Source organism: Aquarana catesbeiana, linkage group LG01, assembly GCF_042186555.1.
Source record: "Aquarana catesbeiana isolate 2022-GZ linkage group LG01, ASM4218655v1, whole genome shotgun sequence".
NCBI classification, from domain to species: domain Eukaryota; kingdom Metazoa; phylum Chordata; class Amphibia; order Anura; family Ranidae; genus Aquarana; species Aquarana catesbeiana.
In genome coordinates this window covers 610,623,905-610,643,643 of record NC_133324.1, presented here as the reverse complement: position 1 = coordinate 610,643,643, position 19,739 = coordinate 610,623,905, and the positions used below count along the sequence as shown (strand labels likewise).

General features: G+C 42.9%; 1 protein-coding gene across 3 annotated transcripts in view; it reads right to left on the bottom strand.

Moving 5' to 3' along the window:
* PDE4C (phosphodiesterase 4C) overlaps positions 1 to 19,739 on the bottom strand; it is a 319,542-nt gene that overhangs the window by 58,141 nt on the left and 241,662 nt on the right. For all 3 annotated transcript variants that reach the window (XM_073599449.1, XM_073599458.1, XM_073599467.1), the window contains exon 6: positions 15,574 to 15,686. In XM_073599449.1, coding sequence (XP_073455550.1) covers positions 15,574 to 15,686 — 113 coding nt within the window. The remainder of the gene's footprint in view (positions 1 to 15,573; positions 15,687 to 19,739) is intronic.

The following is a 19,739-nucleotide window of genomic DNA, read 5'->3' as shown; positions in this document are numbered from 1 at the left end:
CCAATGCATGTGGATGGTGTGTGGGCTTACAGGGTTTAAATAGACTGCATGGAGGCACCATATTGCCTCCCAGCCATCTGTCAAATGCAGCAAGGTCTGCAGCAAGTGTAAATGAGCCCTACCAACCCCTGGAGGAAGCCAGGTTAAAAAAGGCTAATATACCAAGTGGAAAATACTCGTATACAACAAAACAAGCCCAGTTAAAGTGCATCAATGGTCAAAATGTAAGATCATATGTTCCTCTCCACAATATATTTAAATAATTTCTAGCCGACTTCTATGAAGCTGAACGATCTTGAAGTTTTTAAACTTTTTTTGGTGACGATCCCCACTCATTTATTTCTTTGAATTCTGTGACACAATCAGGGTGGATTTGATTTAAATCATGATTCAAATCAATAGTAAACAGACTTGATTTAAATCATAGTTTTTAAAGAGCAACTGTCATCTCTGTCCCGCAGCGGCTCCTCCTCTGGCCCGCTGTTGACTCACCAACAGTCCCATTCACTTTCCTGGGAGGGCTGGTGATGCGGCAGTGACACAACAAGGTGAGGGACGTGGCGGCAGCAGGTGAGTGGATGCCCACCAACAGGCGCTGCCATGATGGGTCTGAAATGACAGGTGGTCTTTAACTGTAAGGACTTATTCTTGCTGTTAGAGTCTTTAATATTTGGAAATAAAATGAAGGTTTCCTATTTAGAAAATTAAGCTGTCTGGTTAGTAAAAGAGCAATATCAGAAACGATTCAGTCACACAGTTTCTAGTGTACATAGATTTTCAAAACAATGGGATAAAGGAATATTCCTTAACTTTGGTTTATCTCATGGTTACTGTAAAATTGTCTGAATGCATCAATGCAATGCATGTTATCTCAACTTACAGAGCTTGGATTTATTGAATGAGTTTATCAAAAACGTAACTATTGCAGAATATACAGCCTCATGCTACATAACTAAGCTCTAAATTATTAATGTAGCTTAAATAGAAAACCATCTTTAGATAGATTTTTACTCTAAAACGCATTTTATTAAAAAAAAAAAAAAAAAAATCGATCAAAAAAAAATGGATTCAAATAAAAAAAAAGGTAGTTTTTTTAAAAAATCGTTAATTTTTATCCACCCTGGACACAATCACTATGCCCTGTGAGTCGGCACTGTTGTGTCACACACTTCACAGAACTTGCCTTCAAAACTACAAAGGTGCTGAGGGGAGGAGTTTCAGGAGGCGGAGTCAGTACAGGAATCAATGTGATCAGGCAGCAAGGTACCATGGATTATATAGTCCTTATAAATTGAAAGTAAACAGCAGAGGAGAAGCTGCAAAGTATGCAGGGATCCAGAAAATTGTGAAAAGAGATGGCCAGAAGACAGGCAGAACTCACAACGTGAAAGGAGAAATTTTCAAGTAAGCTTGAATTGGATTGCCAAAAAATATATATTATTACAATGCTGGTGTTATAAAATGAAAAAAAGTGTATGCTGACCATAGAACTCTTATAAAACCCAACTCTGGGCACAACAAAACAAAACAAAAAATACCCTTGTGGATGATTCCCTCCCCCAATGCAAGGGTTAAATGATTGGTCTGGGGGTTGTATTACTCACCTAACTCTCTGATCTCCTCCTCTCCCTGAATTCCAGTGTGTGGGCGGAGTCTCTGCATCATCAGATACAAAGCAGGGCTATAATTCCTATATTGTACATGCTGGAGACAGGTGGCTGCAGTGGATGGTCGCATGGATCAAAAGTGGCTGCTGAAGTGAGGAGAAGGTAAGTAATATGGTCTCTTCTGCAACCCCCTAGAATTAGCAAGCATTTAACCCTTGCAGTGTGGGGTCCCACAGCAAGGGTGCTTTTTTTTTTTTTTTATTGCGTCCAGAGTTTGGCTTTAAATGTAACTACCAATAGATTTTGAAGAAACATTCTTAAGCCTAGTATACACGATGAGAATATCTGATGAATGATCGTCCGTTTTTTATTTATTTTTTGCATGCTAGTCTCATATTGAAAATAAAGAGGTTACTAAAGTTATGAAAATTCTCATACGACAGAATACAACTTCGGAAGTGATGCAATGCATTCTTTTGTTTCCGAGCACGCTTGGTCCAGGTCTTCCAAATTTTTTTGGACTAATACTGTACTGATTAAATGAAAATCATTCATTCTGGTATCATATGAGAAACATTTTTGTGTTTGTCCCTTCGGATAATTTTGGATGAACTGTCGTGATCGGCTCTCGAAAGCTGTGTACTGATGATCGGATTATCGTACAATCGCTTCAAAAGCGGTATTTTTCATCTGAGATTCTCATTGTGTGTGCTAGGCATTGCTAATATTTCACAAAAAGTCTCAAGCGCTCCCCAAGAAGAAGTGTCCTTGTTTCTTCCAGATTTCCTATATCTCCCGACAGCTGAGGACATGTGATCTGTACACAGACTGGTAAAGGATGACCATAAAGTATAGAATAAAATTTGGTGCTGGATGAATGAGGGGGGGGGGGGTCATCAGTGATCTGTAATGTCTGGCACTGTCCTATAAGTCAGATGTCAGTATGGATCACAGGTGAAGGAAATTACACATGTAGGTGATTTGTTTAATGTGGGGGGGGGGGGGGGGGTTATCAGTGATCTGTAATATCTGGTATTATTCTATAGGTCAGATATCAGTATGGATCAGGAAAGTGAAGAAAATGACACATGTATGTGATTTGTTTTAATGGGGGGTCCATCAATGATCTTTAATGTATGGTACTGTCCTATAGGTCAGATATCAGTATGGAACACATGTGAGGGAAAGTGACACATGTAGGTGATTTGTTTAATGGGGAGGGGGGATCATCAATGTTCTGTAATATCTGGTATTGTTCTATAGGTCAGATGTCAGTATGGATCACAGGTGAGGAAATGACACATGTAGGTGATTTGGTTAATGGGGGGGGTCATCAGTGATCTGTAATATCTGGTATTGTTCTATAGGTCAGATGTCAGTATGGATCACAGGTGAGGAAATGACACATGTAGGTGATTTGGTTAATGGGGGGGGGGGGGTTATCAATGTTCTGTAATATCTGGTACTGTCATGTAGGTCAGATGTCAATATGGATCACAGGTGAGGAAATGACACATGTAGGTGATTTGTTTAATGGGGGGGGTCATCAGTGATCTGTAATATCTGGTATTGTTCTATAGGTCAGATGTCAGTATGGATCACAGGTGAGGAAATGACACATGTAGGTGATTTGGTTAATGGGGGGGGGGGGGGGTTATCAATGTTCTGTAATATCTGGTACTGTCATGTAGGTCAGATGTCAATATGGATCACAGGTGAGGAAATGACACATGTAGGTGATTTGTTTAATGGGGGGGTCATCAATGTTCTGTAATATCTGGTATTGTTCTATAGGTCAGATATCAGTATGGATCACAGGTGAAAGAAATGACACATGTAGGTGATTTATTTAATGGGGGGGTTATCAATGTTCTGTAATATCTGGTATTGTATGTAGGTCAGATATCAGTATGGATCACGGGTGAAAGAAATGACACATGTAGGCGATTTGTTTAATGTTGGGGGGGAGGGGTCATCAATGATCTGTAATATCTGGTATTGTTCTATAGGTCAGATGTCAGTATGGATCACAGGTGAGGAAATGACACATGTAGGTGATTTGTTTAATGGGGGGGTCATCAGTGATCTGTAATATCTGGTATTGTTCTATAGGTCAGATATCAGTATGGATCACAGGTGAGGAAATGACACATGTAGGTGATTTGTTTAATGGGGGGGGTTATCAATGTTCTGTAATATCTGGTATTGTTCTATAGGTCAGATATCAGTATGGATCACAGGTGAAAGAAATGACACATGTAGGTGATTTGTTTAATGGGGGGGTTATCAATGTTCTGTAATATCTGGTATTGTATGTAGGTCAGATATCAGTATGGATCACGGGTGAAAGAAATGACACATGTAGGCGATTTGTTTAATGTTGGGGGGGAGGGGGTCATCAATGATCTGTAATATCTGGTATTGTTCTAAAGGTCAGATATCAGTATGGATCACAGGTGAGGAAAAGGACACATGTAGGTGATTTGTTTAATGGGGGGGTCATCAGTGATCTGTAATATCTGGTATTGTTCTGTAGGTCAGATGTCAGTATGGATCAGGAAAGTGGAGGAAATGACACGTGTAGGTGATTTGTTTAATGGGGGGGGGGGGGTCATCAGTGATCTGTAATATCTGGTACTGTCATATACAGTAGGTCAGATATCAGTATGGATCAGGAAAGTGAAGGAAATGACACATGTAGGTGATCTGTTTTAATGACAGGTCCTGGTTGACTTACAAGAAGTTGAATGACATGACATGAGAAAGTCCCTATGGTTGTGATCCCCGATCCTGGCTCCTGTATACACCTGTCCTAACTCTATCACAAGGACCATTGCAGAGCTTATCCTCCTCCCCACCATCTTCTCATCCATCACACACTCCTCCTCCCTCTCCATCCCTCTCCACACAGCGCTCACCTTGGCCCACAGAGAGCAGCCCATCCTCCTATTTCCAGCATGCAGACAAGCGCTAGGGCTTCCCCCGTACTCGGCGCCCTAAGCCGCTAAACGCCCCCATTGGAGTCCAAGGAGGCGCCCAGGGAGGCCCGGGGAACATGCCGGGGAACGGGAATCCCTTCACTGCTTCCCCAACAACAACACGCCGCACTGGGACAGCTAGCCAATCAGGGGGCAGCGTGCGGGCCAATAACAGAGCAGGAGGCTAGGCAAGGGGGAAAAAGATGCGAGCCATTGCAAGGTGAATGGCTAGCCAATGAGAAATAGAGGTGTGGCAAATGCGGCTGGCTACCGGAGTAGTGCAAGTCATCAAGTGTGAGACGAGAGAAGGGGCGGGGCTTCGGCTTATGATGCGGGCTCATGGAATCGCGGAAATATAGGGGGCGGGAAAATCGAGCACCTGACCCCAGCTAGGTATACCTCAGACGTGTGTGGATGGTGAGATGTACGTAAGGGGACGGTTCACCTGTACAGCGCGGGAAATGACCCTACAAACCAATACAATTCTCTGGGCTAGCCCGCAATTGTCTGACTGAATAGTAGTCCTAGAATAGTGAATGTGGAAACAGGAGGAGAGGTCAGAGTTGGTACCTCAGTATCATTATACCTATTGGGCAAAACAAAATCCAGCACTGGACCAATGTTTTCTGATTTATTCCTCTTCACCTGTACTTTGTGTATTGTAGTGTGTGGCTCTAGTGTAAAGGGAGAATGTGTGGCCCCTCTTCTAGTACTTGTTGGATGGCTTTGGCTGACTATGAGGTGTGGGGTCCACCTGGCCTTTAGAATAATGCCGCAGACTTTTCGAGGGACTTGTTCCGGCGGACAATCCGATCATGTGTGGGCTCCAGTGGACTTTTTTTCCCAAAAGTCCAACAGACCTAGAAATAAAACATGTTTCAAATCTATACGGCGGACTCGAGTCCGGTCGAAAAGTCCACTTGTCTGTATGCTAATCCCACGGACAAAAACTGATGCTAGGGCAGCTACTGGCTATGAACTTCCTTATTTTAGTCCGGTCGTACGTCATCATGTACGAATCCCTCGGACTTTGGTTGATCGTGTGTAGGCAAGTCCGTTCATTCGAAAGTCCTTCAAAAAGTCCGCTGGACCTAGTCCATCGAAAAGTCCGCCCGTGTGTACGCGGCATTAGTGGACCTGAGTGTGCATTGTCTCCATAAGGTGTCTTGCACAGGAAAAGGGGGCAGGAGGGGTGGCTGCCCTGGCCTGGGCACAATGGTTTATTGCAGAGATGGGTGGGGAGGTGCCCTGGCCCTAACCCTAAGGATGGGGGGGTTGCAGTTTGGCATCCTTGCCCTGGGCAGGGGAGGAAGCAGATAAGCAAAGCTTCCACTTTTGGATGGCGCTCCGCTTTAAAGTGGTTGTGGGCACAATGGGTGACCCTGGATATGATCGGCTCCATAAAATTCGGCACCTCGTAAACCACTTCAACCAAAAATTTGAAGCCTTGTTTATCCACAATCAAGATGTCTGCATTGATGAGTCCCTGATTAAATTTTCTGGTTGTCTTGTTTTCTAACAAGCAAGCGTGCCAGATATGGGGTCAAGATGTATAAGCTCTGTGACAGGGCAACAGGCTATACATGAAGTTTTCTGGTTTATGAAGGAAAAGATAGCAGCTTGGAGCCCCCAATTCCCCAGACTACATAGGGAGCAGCGGCAAGATTGTTTGGGACTTGGTGTTACCCTGGTTCGGAAATGGATACCATTTATATGTAGATAATTTTTATCCAAGCGTGCCACTTTTTAGACACCTCTATCAATCAGGAATTGACGCATGTGGCAAGTGCAATCTAATCATCGGGGCTTCCCCCACTGGCTTGTAAATGCCCAACTTAGGAAAGAGTGAAGTAGATGTGGCGCTATTCGTGTGATTCGTAGAATGCTAACCTAACTGAAAATTATATTAATTGTAAGTGATTTAATTCCGGTGACTCAATTGAGTGAGATGAAAATAATAATCTCTAATAGGTGTGTTCTCATACAACTGTGATTAAATATAAACAACTAATAAGTTGATATAAATGTGAATCTTAACATAATCCAAACAACCTTGATATATAGTCATGTGCAAGAAAATATATAACACAAGTATAAAAATGGTAGACATGAATCCCAAATGAAGATATAAGTAAAAATAAAATTAAACTCGAATAAGAACTTTAGTCCCGTTAGTTTGAATAGTGTTCAATAAAGTGCTTAGTGCTGGTGAAAAAAATAAATAATATATATATATAACGCTGATCTAATTTCCTCTTTGGAAGGTGATCACAGCATGCGTGACCTATCCGTGCTCCTATTGTGGCCGCACTCACCAGAATTTTCTTCCCCGCCTGGGGTATGAGGCATTCAAAGTATTTGACACTGTGTAGCACCCTAAAGGCTGGCCAGTCTGAGATGTTTTGGTGGTGTTCCACTCATGTACCATATAAAGGAGAGAAGGACCCCAATAGTGTAATACTATTAAAACTTTTTATTCCAGTAAGAAAATGTGGAAATGTACTCACACTTTGGCATAAACAATAAAGCATGTATTGCTGACACTAATGCCGACGACCGGAAGTGATGCAAGAACGTACATTGACTCCGCCCTACGCGTTTCATCACTCTTACATCATCTGGAGCGTACGCGTAGGGCAGAGTCAACATACATTCTTGCATCACTTCAGGTTGTCGGCGTTAGTGTCAGCAGTACATGCTTTATTGTTTATGCCAAAGTGTGAGTACATTTGCACATTTTTTTTACTGGAATAAAAAGTTTTAATAGTATTACACTATTGGGGTCCTTCTCTCCTTTGCATGGTACATGAGTGGAACACCACCAAAACATCTCAGACTGGCCAGCCTTTAGGGTGCTACACAGTGGCAAATACTGTGAATGCCTCATACCCCAGGCGGGAAAGAAAATTCTGGTGAGTGCGGCCACAATAGGAGCACGGATAAGTCACGCATGCTGATCAGTGTTATTATATATTGATATGATTTTTTTTTTTCACCAGCACTAAGTACTTTATTGAATACTAACTATTCAAACTAACGGGACTAAAATTCTTATTCAATTTTATTTTTATTTTTACCTAAATCTTCATTTGGGATTTATGTTCACCATTTTTATACTTTTGTGTTATATATTTTCTTGCACGTGACTATATATCAAGGTTGTTTGGATTATTTTAGGATTCACATTTATATCAATTTATTAGTTGTTTTTATTTAATCACAGTTGTATGAGAACACACCTATTAGAGATTATTATTTTCATCTCACTCAATTGAGTCACCGGAATTAAATCACTTACATTTAATATAATTTTCAGTTAGATTAGCATTCTACGAATCACATGAACAGTGCCACATCTACTTCACTCTTTCCAAATCATTTACCCCACCCAGGTGGGAGTAATTAGTAGAGGCAGCAGTTCTCCTGATTCTCTCCTTTTTTCTGCATTTCCATTTTCTATTACATATTTCTTTTCCTTTTGCGTGGAATCACATATATTTATTTCAAATGCCCAACTTAGTCTGGGAGAGAGAGCCTGCTTGAGGTCCAATGAGTTACTTGTAGTGAGATGGAAGGACAAATGGAATGTTTTCTTTCTGTCTTCCATTCAGCCAGGTACGGCAGTCCAAATTACTACAGCAACTGGTGTTGAGAAGTTCCTCTGTGTCCACGACTACAACTGAAAAATGGGAGGGGTGGACTTCAACGACCAGATGATGGGGGCCGTACTTAGTCGCCCGTGAGGCCAGACGCTGGTATAAAAAGAGTGTCTGTATACTTATTCCAATTGACTCTGTACAACGCTTATGTGCTATACAAAGTGTCTAGACGAACTGGATCCTTCCCAAAATTCAAGTAAGAGGTTATCGCAGCACTTCTGTATCCAGCAGGTGCTGTGGCCCAAATTCACAACCCAGATGCAGTGAGCCGGCTGCATGAGAGGCATTTTTAGGGTGTCTTTCCTGGTACCCCTACCCAACGAGCACACCAAAAAAGATGCAGTGTCTGTAGCAAGCGCGGATACAGGTGTAACACCCGCTATTTATGTCCCTCCTGTTCTGGCGAACCTGGTCTCTGCCTTAGGGTCTGTTTCCATCGCTACCACATACTAGTGGAGCATTCGAATAGGGTACAGCACGGCACAGTTCTAGGGCACACTTTCACACAGGGTTTGTAAAGATGTTAGATGGCCATCGCATTTTGAGAGACCCTAAGTTGGAAAGTTCAGTTATAATTAAAGTGTAAAAAAAAAAAAAAATTCATAAAATAAAAAAGCCAAACATAGTTGTTTTCTTATTCTCTCTCTATTGTTCTGATCTGTTTTACTGTATTTTATGCTATACTGTAATGTTTAATGCTGCTTTCACACTGGCGGGCGTTAGCAGTAAAGCGTCGCTAATTTTAGTGGCGCTTTACCGCTGTTATAGTGCCGCTTTTCGCCCGCTAGCGGTTGCGCTTTTAACTCCCGCATGTGGCCGAGGAAAGGGTTAAAAGCTCCGCTGCCGAAGTGCCTGCAAGTGCTTCGGCAGCGGTGCCCATTGATTTCAATGGCAGGGGCGGTTTAGGAGCGGTGTATTTTTTTCCTGTCCAGCAAGTGCACTGCCCCAGGCTTTCACACTGGAGCCGTAGAAGAGGCAGTTTTAAAATGCCTATAAAACATCTCAGTGTGAAAGTAGCTTTATTGTTACTTTGTTTTATCGTGTTTGCTTTGCAGATATGTCATTCTACTGTTTTACTGTACTGTTACTGTGATTTATGCTATAATGTAATTTTTTTTTTTTTTGTTACTGTGTTTGCTTTGCAGGTATGTCCTACTGTTATACTGTACTGTTACTGTGTTTTATTAACTATTATTTGCTTTACAGGTACGCCATTCAGCTGCAGCACGGGTTTATTTATTTTGACAGCAACAGGGTTTGCTCTTACGATACGTAAATCCATAACTCCAGCGCTGTAGGAGGTGATTTCACCACCACAGTTAAAAAAAAGAGCATATATACCGAAGTATATCCTGCTCTCAAACTTTGTGTGTCGGAAATTCCCACGATAAAAGTCCGATGGAGCCCATACACGATCGGAATTTCCGACAACACAATCTGATCGCACTTTTTCCATCGGAATTCCGACCGTGTGTACAGGGCATTAGTGTTGTTGAGCACTGTGGTAGGTAATTGATTCTTTCTGTCAGTGTGGAACTGCCTGCCCGTACAATGTAAGGGCAGGCAGTTTCACACTAACAGGAAGGATCAATGAACTACCACAGCGCTCAACAACACTGTGGTAGTTCATTGAGAACTACAAGCCAACAGCCACAAAGGATGTCGGTACATTTGTAATTCATTGATTCACAGAACTCTGCTGTCACACTAGGTGCTCAGATCCCCAAGTGGCTGCAGGAGTGGGAACATGTTACATGAACATGTTCCTGAAGGTGAATTTATCCTTTAACCACTTGCTGATCGCGCTATAGCCAAAAGATGGCTAAAGCACAGTCGCCTAGTTCTGGGAGGGCGTCCATAGACATCCTTCCAGAACCCTGCTTCCTGCGGCACACATCAGGCGCGCTCTGTGACCAATCACAGCGGCCCTTTACCATGTGATCAGCTGTGTCCGATCAAAATCAATCACATGTAAACAGACTTGCCGGTTATTGGCAGTCCTTTCCTCCCACGCTGTGTCTTTGGAAGGAAAGGAGAGCTGTTAACCGGCAAGCCTGACAGGACATTGTTTTCACTGATAATCAGGGTACTGATCATCAGTGCATTCTATCAATGCCCATCAGCGCACAGCAGCGAAGAAGAAAGGTTACTTATTTGCAAAATTTCATAACAGAAACTAAGAAAAACATGCTTGATTTTTCAAAATTCTCTGTCTTTTTTTTTATTTGTTTAGCTAAAAATAATTCAGCTATGATTAAATACCACCAAAAGAAAGCTATATCTGTCTCAAAAAATGATAAAAGTTTCATTTGGGTACAGTGTTGCATGACTGAGTAATTGGCATTCAAAGTGTCACAACACGGAGAGCTGTAAATTGGCCTGGGCAGGAAGGGGGGTGAAAGTGTCCAGTATTAAAGTAGGTAATTACGGATCTGAATGTAGCTGCATTGTTTTTAGTGGCGCCATTCACAAAGCCTCTGTTTGTGATCAGAAGCCATGGGATGGTCTTTTGATCATATAACCACTGTGACAGCCAATCACATGATCAGGAAATCTGCCCCACCTCCGAGAGCAACCCAGTTAAAGGGCTGCTGGAAGGGGGTTACGTTCTAACCCATTCCTCAGCTCTGTCGTCCCCTGGCATTAGTTTCTTTTTTTTTTTCTACAATTGTCGTGCGTTTTTCTGCACCTACCCTGTGTCCCATTCTGATTTTTTTCCAGATCCCACTGATGGAAAGCATCCTCACAACATGAAGCTACCACCATTCTGCTTCACGGTGGGGATGTTATATTCAGGGTGATGAGCAGTGCTGGCTTTCCACCACACTTGGATGTGTCTGCTATATGGTCTGGGACCCACAGTTTGACTTTATATTAGAAGGAAACAATAACACACTTTTAAGTCTTTGGGTTTCAGTTAAGCAGATGATATTTGTGTTTCTCAAATGTTGGCATTCTGACAACAGTTTTAAGAATTGTATAGCACAGTTTAGCATCAGATAATAGTGTTTCTGAACCCTAAATCTGTAAAACTGTACAAACAAATAGCTACTGGAATGTTTTCAAAATGAAAAGGAAGATCAAAATATTTCCTGCAATTATACATGGCCAAAGGGTGTGTTAACTCCTCAACCATGAAATGATGACGTTTAAGAAAGGTCCCTAGAGGTGTCCCAACAGGAAACACATTCTTCCATTGATAGATCTGTGGCCTTTTCTGTAATGACACCATATAATAATGAAAACAGAGATATCATCGCCCATTACAAGTATACCGAAAGCCAATTGAATTGAACTGAATTTTGGATAAAGTAGGGGAGGTATGAAAGCTTCAGTTTTTATTTATTTTTTGCCATCTATATCTTATTAGTGATTTTCCTTATCTTCCTATCCTTCAATGTGGGAGCGATGTGCGGTGGGGAGCAGAGAGATGACATCATCTCTCAGTGCCCGCAACACATCAGTGCTCTTCCGCCCTCACAGCGCAGGCCTCTTCACTGTCGGAGGTGCGGTGGGGAGCAGAGAGATTACATCATCTCTCACTGCCCGCCGCGCATCTCCACTCTCCTGCCCTCACTAAATGGACCAGTGCTGCCAGCCTGCCACCAATGCAGCGACAATGCACATTTGGTGGCATTGGCTGGCATGGCAAGTGACAATCCACATCAGTTGGCAAGTGAAACCCACATCTAGTGGCAGGTAACGTGGCAAGTGACAATCTGCTAATGGTGGCAAGTGACAATCCGCACAGTTGGCAGGTGACGTGGCAAGTGACAAACTGCAAATGGTGGCAAGTGACAATCTGCAAATGGTGGCAGGTGATGTGACAATCTACAAATGATGGCAGGTGACATGGCAATCTGCAAATGGTGGCAGGTGATGTGGCAAGTGAAAATCCACACCTGGTGGCAGGCGACATGGCAAGTGACAATATTAGAATGTAACAATAGAAACAATGTGCTTCGATCACCCTGACACCATTTCAACCATGGTGCCATGATGATTGAAACGCCAACACCAGCCTTTGCCCGCAAAAAAATTGCTTACCACTGGGCTTTCACACTGGAGCGGTGCGCTGGAAGGGCGTCAGAAAAAGTCCTGCCAGCAGCTTCTTTTTGGAGCGGTGAACTCACCGCTGCTCCCCATTGAAATCAACGGGGCAGCGCTGCAATACCGTCGTTATGATGGCGCCGGAGTGGATTTAACCCCTTTTTGGCCGCGGGGGGGGGGGGGGTTAAAACAGCCCCGCTATCAGCCGAATAGCCCCAGTAAAGCGGCGCTAAAAATAGTGCCGATTTACCGCTGATGCCCTAGGCGGCTGGGGGTGAAAGGGGTCTTAATGCTGTGGTGTGTGTGAAAAAAAAAAAGGACAGCATGCAGTGTTTTATTACATTTGATAAACTGTCCATGTGTTTCAGGGGTACAAGGCTTTGGAATGCCAAGTGACGATAACAAGGTCTCATAAGCATCAAACTGAGTGGAGAGAATATGGAAACCATACTGAACACGGTGACACCCTCCTTTTCTTTTGGCTGGCGTCACTCAACTGGTCCAGGCTCTGGAGAGAGTCCAATTTTAATGTTGGGATCCACCCAGATACCTGATAAGCAGCTGAGAGCCTGAGTCAACCACTCCCACACCCTCCACAGCTCGGTGCTCTTGTGAGTGCTTGAAGAGCTGAGAGTCAGTGACAAACCCAAAATTTGGGATTGTCTTTTACTTTGACTTTCAATGATAATGGTAAACAGGACAAATAGAGGAGGAATCTCCTTAATGGGGGCACAGACAATGATAAAAACTGACAGGTGTTCTAATCCCTCTCCAATCCAAAACAAAAAACAAGTTTTGGCCTTGGTTATACTTTAAAGTGGTTGTAAACCCACTTTTTGGACTTCTGCCTATAAGTAAGCCTAGAATAAGGCTTACCTATAGGTAGTGGAAATCTCTCCTAAACGTGCGGCATTTAGGAGATATTTCACTTGTAGTCCGCCGAAAATTCCAACGCACATGCGCGGGAAAGAAACAAAACTAAGTGCCGTTTCTTCCCTAGCCTGTGCCGTTAATCGCGGGTCCCGTGCGCATGCGCGGGAGTGACGTTACGCGGCTCCGGCGAATCACAGAGCCAGAGTCCGCGGCCTGGAAGGAAGAGGGGCCAGAAGATGGACGCTGCCTACACAGGGGACATCGCTGGATTCTTTTCAGGTAAGTGGCACATAATGAGCTTTTATGCGATGCATCCTAGCCCATTATGCTTTTCATTTGCAGGCTTTGCAACGAGCAAAAGAGGAAGTAAAACCCATCAGGGTTTACTTCCTCTTTAATGAGCCTCTGGATCATCATAGTCTCACCCTGAACAGTTCAAGTTTGTGATTGGTTTACTTTACTTTTACCATTTTTTGGGTTAGAGGAGTTACACTCTAGCCAAGCTATTTCTTGATACTACTACAAGAGCATGGGCTTCTTTAATAATCTGTAGGAGGCTGAATTAAAAAAAAAAAACACATGCAACTGTAAAAGGAGCCAGGTATTCCCCAAATAGTTTGAGGTACTGTATGTCACATTAGGTTTTTTTTTACCCATAGAAGTGTGTGCATACAGGTATAATCTTGGAGTTTGTTTAAAGCAGAGGTCCGCCGAAATTTTTTTTTTAAAAGTCAGCAGCTGCAAATGCTACAGCTGCTGACTTTTAAAATATGGACACTTACCTGTCCAGGGCGCCCGCGATGTCGGCACCCAAAGCGGATCTGTTGCTCGGCTCTCGGGTGCTGCCGCCGACATCTTCGGTAAGGGAATCAGGAAGTGAAGCCTTGCGGATGGCCCCTGCTGTCTCTGGGACCCATGTGTTTCCCAGCAGACAGCGCGGGGGGAGAGGCGTAGGGAGTCTATGCCCGGAAGTGGGTGCAAATACCTGTATTATACAGGTATCTGCACTGGAGGGGGGGAGGGTTCCGAAAAGCGGAGGTTCAATTTCTGTGTGAACCTCCGCTTTAAGATAAAAAAAAAAAACTGTTTAAAACAACTGAACCTTCTCAGGGCCATACACAATTTTGTTTTCTGGGGATGGTTCAGCTTTCGGCACCTAGAAGAAAATGTGGGTGTGACAAAATTGCACTGTGGGACAGTGCAATTGGTTAAGAACTTGAGCCTACTTGCTGTACATAGTAATATATGGCACCATCCGTTTACCAAAATAAATTGTTTAATTAGCGACAAGCAAGAGTTATAACAGGGGTTGGGAGTGCATAATACACAGCAGGGGTCAGGCATGCAAGATGCACAGGTCAGTAGACAGTGTACAAAAAAATAAATTACCAAAAGCCAAAATTTCCTCGGTACAGATCTTGCCCCCTCTGACTAGTAAAGATGAAGCCCCCCCTAGTACATATCATCTCGCTTTTTAGTACACCTTCCATTAAAGCTTGCACTAGTACAGCTTCCCCCAGTACAAATCTCCTCCACCAGTACAACTCCTGACTAAACTATGAGCACATGTTGTTGCAGAAGGGGTCACCTCAAAGCCACCCGAAGCATCCTGACACATACAAACAGCAGCTTGTTCAAACCTATTATTTGCATATGAATAGGTTGTTTTCTCCCACCCTCACATCACAATGCCTGGGCCTGCTGATAGGTAGCACTGTTGGACAACAACAAGCTACCCGAAACATTATAGCATATAATGTACCTATATTTATTCGTGTGTTTGATTCTGTGTGTTTCTAAAAGACCTGGTTATTATTTTAGTGCTTCTCTTACAAAGAAAGTTTGTTCTTAGCGGTAAAGTAACATGTTATAGTAATTTATATACAGTGTTTATGTATATTTACATTCATGATCAAGAATATGGCCCATCATGGCATGCTGAAGTTCACTCTAGAATTACCCTATGAACATTAAACAACCATACTGTATAACACATGTACCTTGATAAATAGCACCACGTTTGACATCTTTCCGGGTTATCTGATTGACCAGAAATCTACACTTGAAACTGCTGGCCATTTACGAGTGACACCATGCAACCCATGCAATTTATGGTGTTGTTTGCCCCCTTCCCACATGCTATCTACGTCTTTGACAGTTTTAGAGCACAGAGAAAATTTTTTCCACTCAGGCTTTGCAATTACGAGGCGTAGATAAAATTGGGGGACTAGGTGACAGCATGGGTTACAGGATGCCACTTGTAAATGCCTGCAATTTCTACTGTGCAATTTATAAATATAAGTCTAAGGGTGGTAACTAGTTGGATAAAGTTTAAAGTGATAGTTCATGCAAATGCCTGTGTAAAAAAATGAATATAGATCTTCCAATATAAAAAAAATTGCCTACCTTGTTTGAAGCCATCTCACTAACTGAGTGTCTGGTCTGCAAAGTCTCCAGCTGGTCCAGACACCAATCCAACTCTTCCAGAGTTTCGATGGCCAATTTCTGAACAGCATCCTCTATGGAGGAAAGAGAAGGAGGCATTTAGACTGGATGATGGTGATACTTTGTTTCAATGCAAAACCATGTCCAGTTTTCCACGTGTCTTGTTACTGCTACCAGGGATCACAAGAGTTATACTTTAAGTATCCTAAAAGAAACTGCAAAATTCTACAACATGTTCATATAGCTAGTGTCCCTTTCTGTGAAAATTGCCTTGCAGCGTTGCACGTGCCAAGAGTCTTTGACATACGATAATTTGCGTTGATCAATCCACTTTCTCTTGTACTGAACAAGTAGTACTAATTTAAGCATTTAATTCCTCAAGGAGTCCAAAGTTTTGAAAAGTTCATATCTGCTTCTGGCTTTTCCACCTTCAGAATATCACACTTGTCACGGTAATTATTTTGCAACAATGTACACACCAAAGAATCTCCAACAAGCAGTGAAATATGCAGAATGTCACACAGAGATTTGTAGAGCCAAGTTCTGATGCTGCCCCTAATGCAGCATTACCTCTAAGCCACAGAAATGTAGGTAAACACTTTCTTCTTGCAGCTTCAGAAATGCAGTAAAAAAGAATAGATAACTAATAAAAATACAAAATGTGATCCTTTAGCAGCAAGATCCTGAGTTTAAGCAGAGATGTAAAAATGCATTAGGTGTACATATTTGATAGATGGCAACGCCATTATAGGGTTTCCATAGCGACTAAAGTGAACCAAGGTTATCTTCAGCAGGAGGAGGACCTTTTCCTATTGCCCCTTTTATCTGTGAGAACAGCAGTTTAAAAAAAAAAAAAGTATAAATCTTCTGGCATAAATTGTGTGTGCTACAGCTTTATATTCTATGTATATGTATTTATACATGAAATGTGTGGAGACAATGATAAATCCTAGTTAGTAAATGGAAGCCACTACAAATTTAATGCTGGGTTATGTCTGTGCCATGCTGTGAGCTATCCGATCATGATTTTGGTGATAGCAGTCTCCCCAGGCATAGATAATGAGAGAAAGTAGGGGAGGAGGAAACAGAGGATGAAAGAAGGGATACCAGGCCCAAATCACCATGGCAACCGACCTGCAAACTAACTGCAGTCCACATTAACACTTGCACAGCCATCAAGGCCTGCAAAGCAATTTATAATTCTTCGATTACACCTTTTAATTGTATTTAGATAATAAAAAAGATGTTTGTAACCTGGAGATTGCATTTGATTGGCTTTAAACTAAAAACTGCACAGCAGAATGTATCTGGAACCTGACAGTGTCTGATTTAGGATTCTGGGTACAGCTTGGTGCGTAACACTAAAAACTCAAGATTACAGATGAGAATCAAGTTGGCCATACATGGGACCGTTTTTTTTTTTTTTCGTTCAACCAGCACGTAAAAAAAAAAAAAAATAAATTTCCCCCATCCACACGGTCAAGGTGGATGGGAAATCCTCCTTGTTGTGTCATTGTATTCTCCCCCCACCATCAGAATACACTGATCAGCACAGCAGACTATTGCCTGCGGTTCTGATTTAAGCAAAAATATACTGACATGGCGGTTAAACATAAGTCAATAAGCAGAACGACTTCTGTTTAACTACAGCGGCCACGTGTGGATTGAAATTTAGATCTATGTATGGGCAGCCTAAGACTAAAGCAGCCAACAGATTATGCAATTTTCTTTCCTTCCACCATGGGTGGTAGAGAAGAAAATTGCCCGATTTTTCCATCAACACAGTCTGTGTTGATGGGGGGATCCTTCCCGCAATGCTGTTGTGTTATACCAGCGGGAAGCCCTATAGCCACCAGCAGTGATCGCATTAAAAAAAATCAGACAGGTCGGTTGTACTGAAGTTGATTGATAGGTCGACTTCAGTACAACCAGCCTGCCCATGGATGGATTGAATCTCGGTCCCTGCTGAACCAGCCAAGATGTGAACCGTCAATATCCAGCTTAAAGCGGACCTTCAGTCATTTTTTTCAACTTCCCATCTATTAAATCCTCTGCCCTTGTTGTTTTAACTTTGACTAGTAAAACATTTTTTTTTCTGTAAATACCTTATACAGCCCAATGCCTGTTTCTTGTCTTGTAATTAGCCTAGGCTTATGACATCATGCACAGCTCTCTCTCGCTCTTGTGAGATTTTGCCAGGAAGGGAGGGGGGGTGAGTCATAAAAGGGCCAAGGACAGGTGCAGAGCTGGAGGCGTGCCTCTGTGTAAATCCAGGAAGTGAACAGGCAGCAGCTTCAGCTGCCCACAGTTAAAATGGCTGCAGCCAGACTTGGTGAAGGAAGATTTTTGCAGCATATTTGGCAAGCACAGAATCACAGTACAAATTATGTGAGCAGACTGCAGTTCCTCTTTAAGTTTAAATGTTTAAAAGTGTAGCACCCTCAGTTTACAGAGTAGGTAAATTTAGTTGGCTCCTCTGTAGGCAGAGGAGCTGGGGTTAATCTATTTTGTGTTAGCTGGGCAGAGCTCCAGGGATTGAGTCTCTGTTACCTCCCCCTGGCTTCCAGAATGTGCTGGATAATTCTAGAACTTAGAGGGTGGAAGAACAGAGGCTAAAGTCTAAATATTAATGGAGTCTTCACCATACCCCAGGGCAAGGCCCATAAGGTGGGAAGAAAGGCCATAAATGTTCTGGATCCTGACCATGTGGGAGTCCAGGGTCCTTAACTAAGGGACAGCTTAGTGACCATTCATAACCAGGAAAGCCACCCCACACCTCTAGCTGGGGATTCAAGAGCAGCCAGCATTAGCATTTCTCTACAAAGTAGCACTTGTATTCAGCAGTTGAATGTTTTGCTGTACCGTCAATCCTATGGGAGGACAGCTTTGTAAGGCTTGTTCCTAGCAGCCAGAAAGTTAGTAAGTCCTTAAGTTTGCATTCAAGTTCCACAGTGCTGGGCATCCCATGTTTCCACTCTTCATCCAAGTTTTATCCCCCTTAAATAAGCAAAAACAAAACAAACATCCCCTGGACTGATTCTTGAGTTTGCATGAAAAGGGAAAAAATTCCTGTTGCCTGGCTGTGTGCGTAAGGGAGGACCTGAACATCCAGCGGCCCTTACAGGGGTAGCGCTACAAAAGTTCAAAGGCGTTATCAGAGAGACTGAAGTACTTTATGTGGCATATAGTGCAAACAAAATTCTAAAAACATTCACCTGCATTTTATTGGTATGTGCATGTCATAAGCTTGCAAGGTTTTGACTGAATGGGGTCCAAGGTAAGTTCTTAACCCTGGTGTTATCACTTCTTTACACTTTACAGCCCAGTCTGTGTCTTATGTACATGATAACTCTTATTAATTTTGACTAGCATGCTATTTAATTTCCTGTTCTAATGTATCCTGGAGACATGAGGCATTACATACTGTGTCTAGACTTTATCAAAATAATGAATTCTGAGTTTTCCCCAATGGCGCCTGGTGCTGTATATTATTATATTTGGAGGGTCGGTCGCTCAGTCAAAACCCCCCCCCCCATCGCTCGCTCATCCCTCCACCAGCCCCGCACTTACCCCATCTAGGTCTCGGGCAGCTTAGGCTGCTTCCTGCATCTCCTCCTCGGCGGCAGATTCCTCCTCTGCGGCTTCACCCTGTGTCTCTGGCTTCACGGTGGCTTCCTCCTCCACAGCTTCCCTCCTCCTCCCCTCGGCAGTCAATATGATCGCTTCTCCTCTTGGCCAATCGGGTCTTAAGACCCACTACCTGATTGGCCAGGAGGAGAATCGGGAAGACAATAACGAATGTTAATTAGAGGCCGGGAGCATGGTTTAGGAGGGTGGCGCCCCTGGGCCTCTTATGGACGGGCCTCCACTGGTTTTCCCTACATTTTCCCAAGCATATAGTCCCACACATCATTGATTTTTTTTTCTAAACCTGGTACCCAACATTTTTAAAACTGAACATCAGTCTAAAAAATATTTATGGGGAATTAACAAAGTGGTACAACCCTAACACTTGCGCCACTCTTCTAAAGTTTAAGCGCAAAACTTTTTGTTAATTAGTAGCAATCCCTTTTTTGTGTCTGTTACAGACATGGCATAGTACAGCTAGTTCTGCATGCTTCAGATTC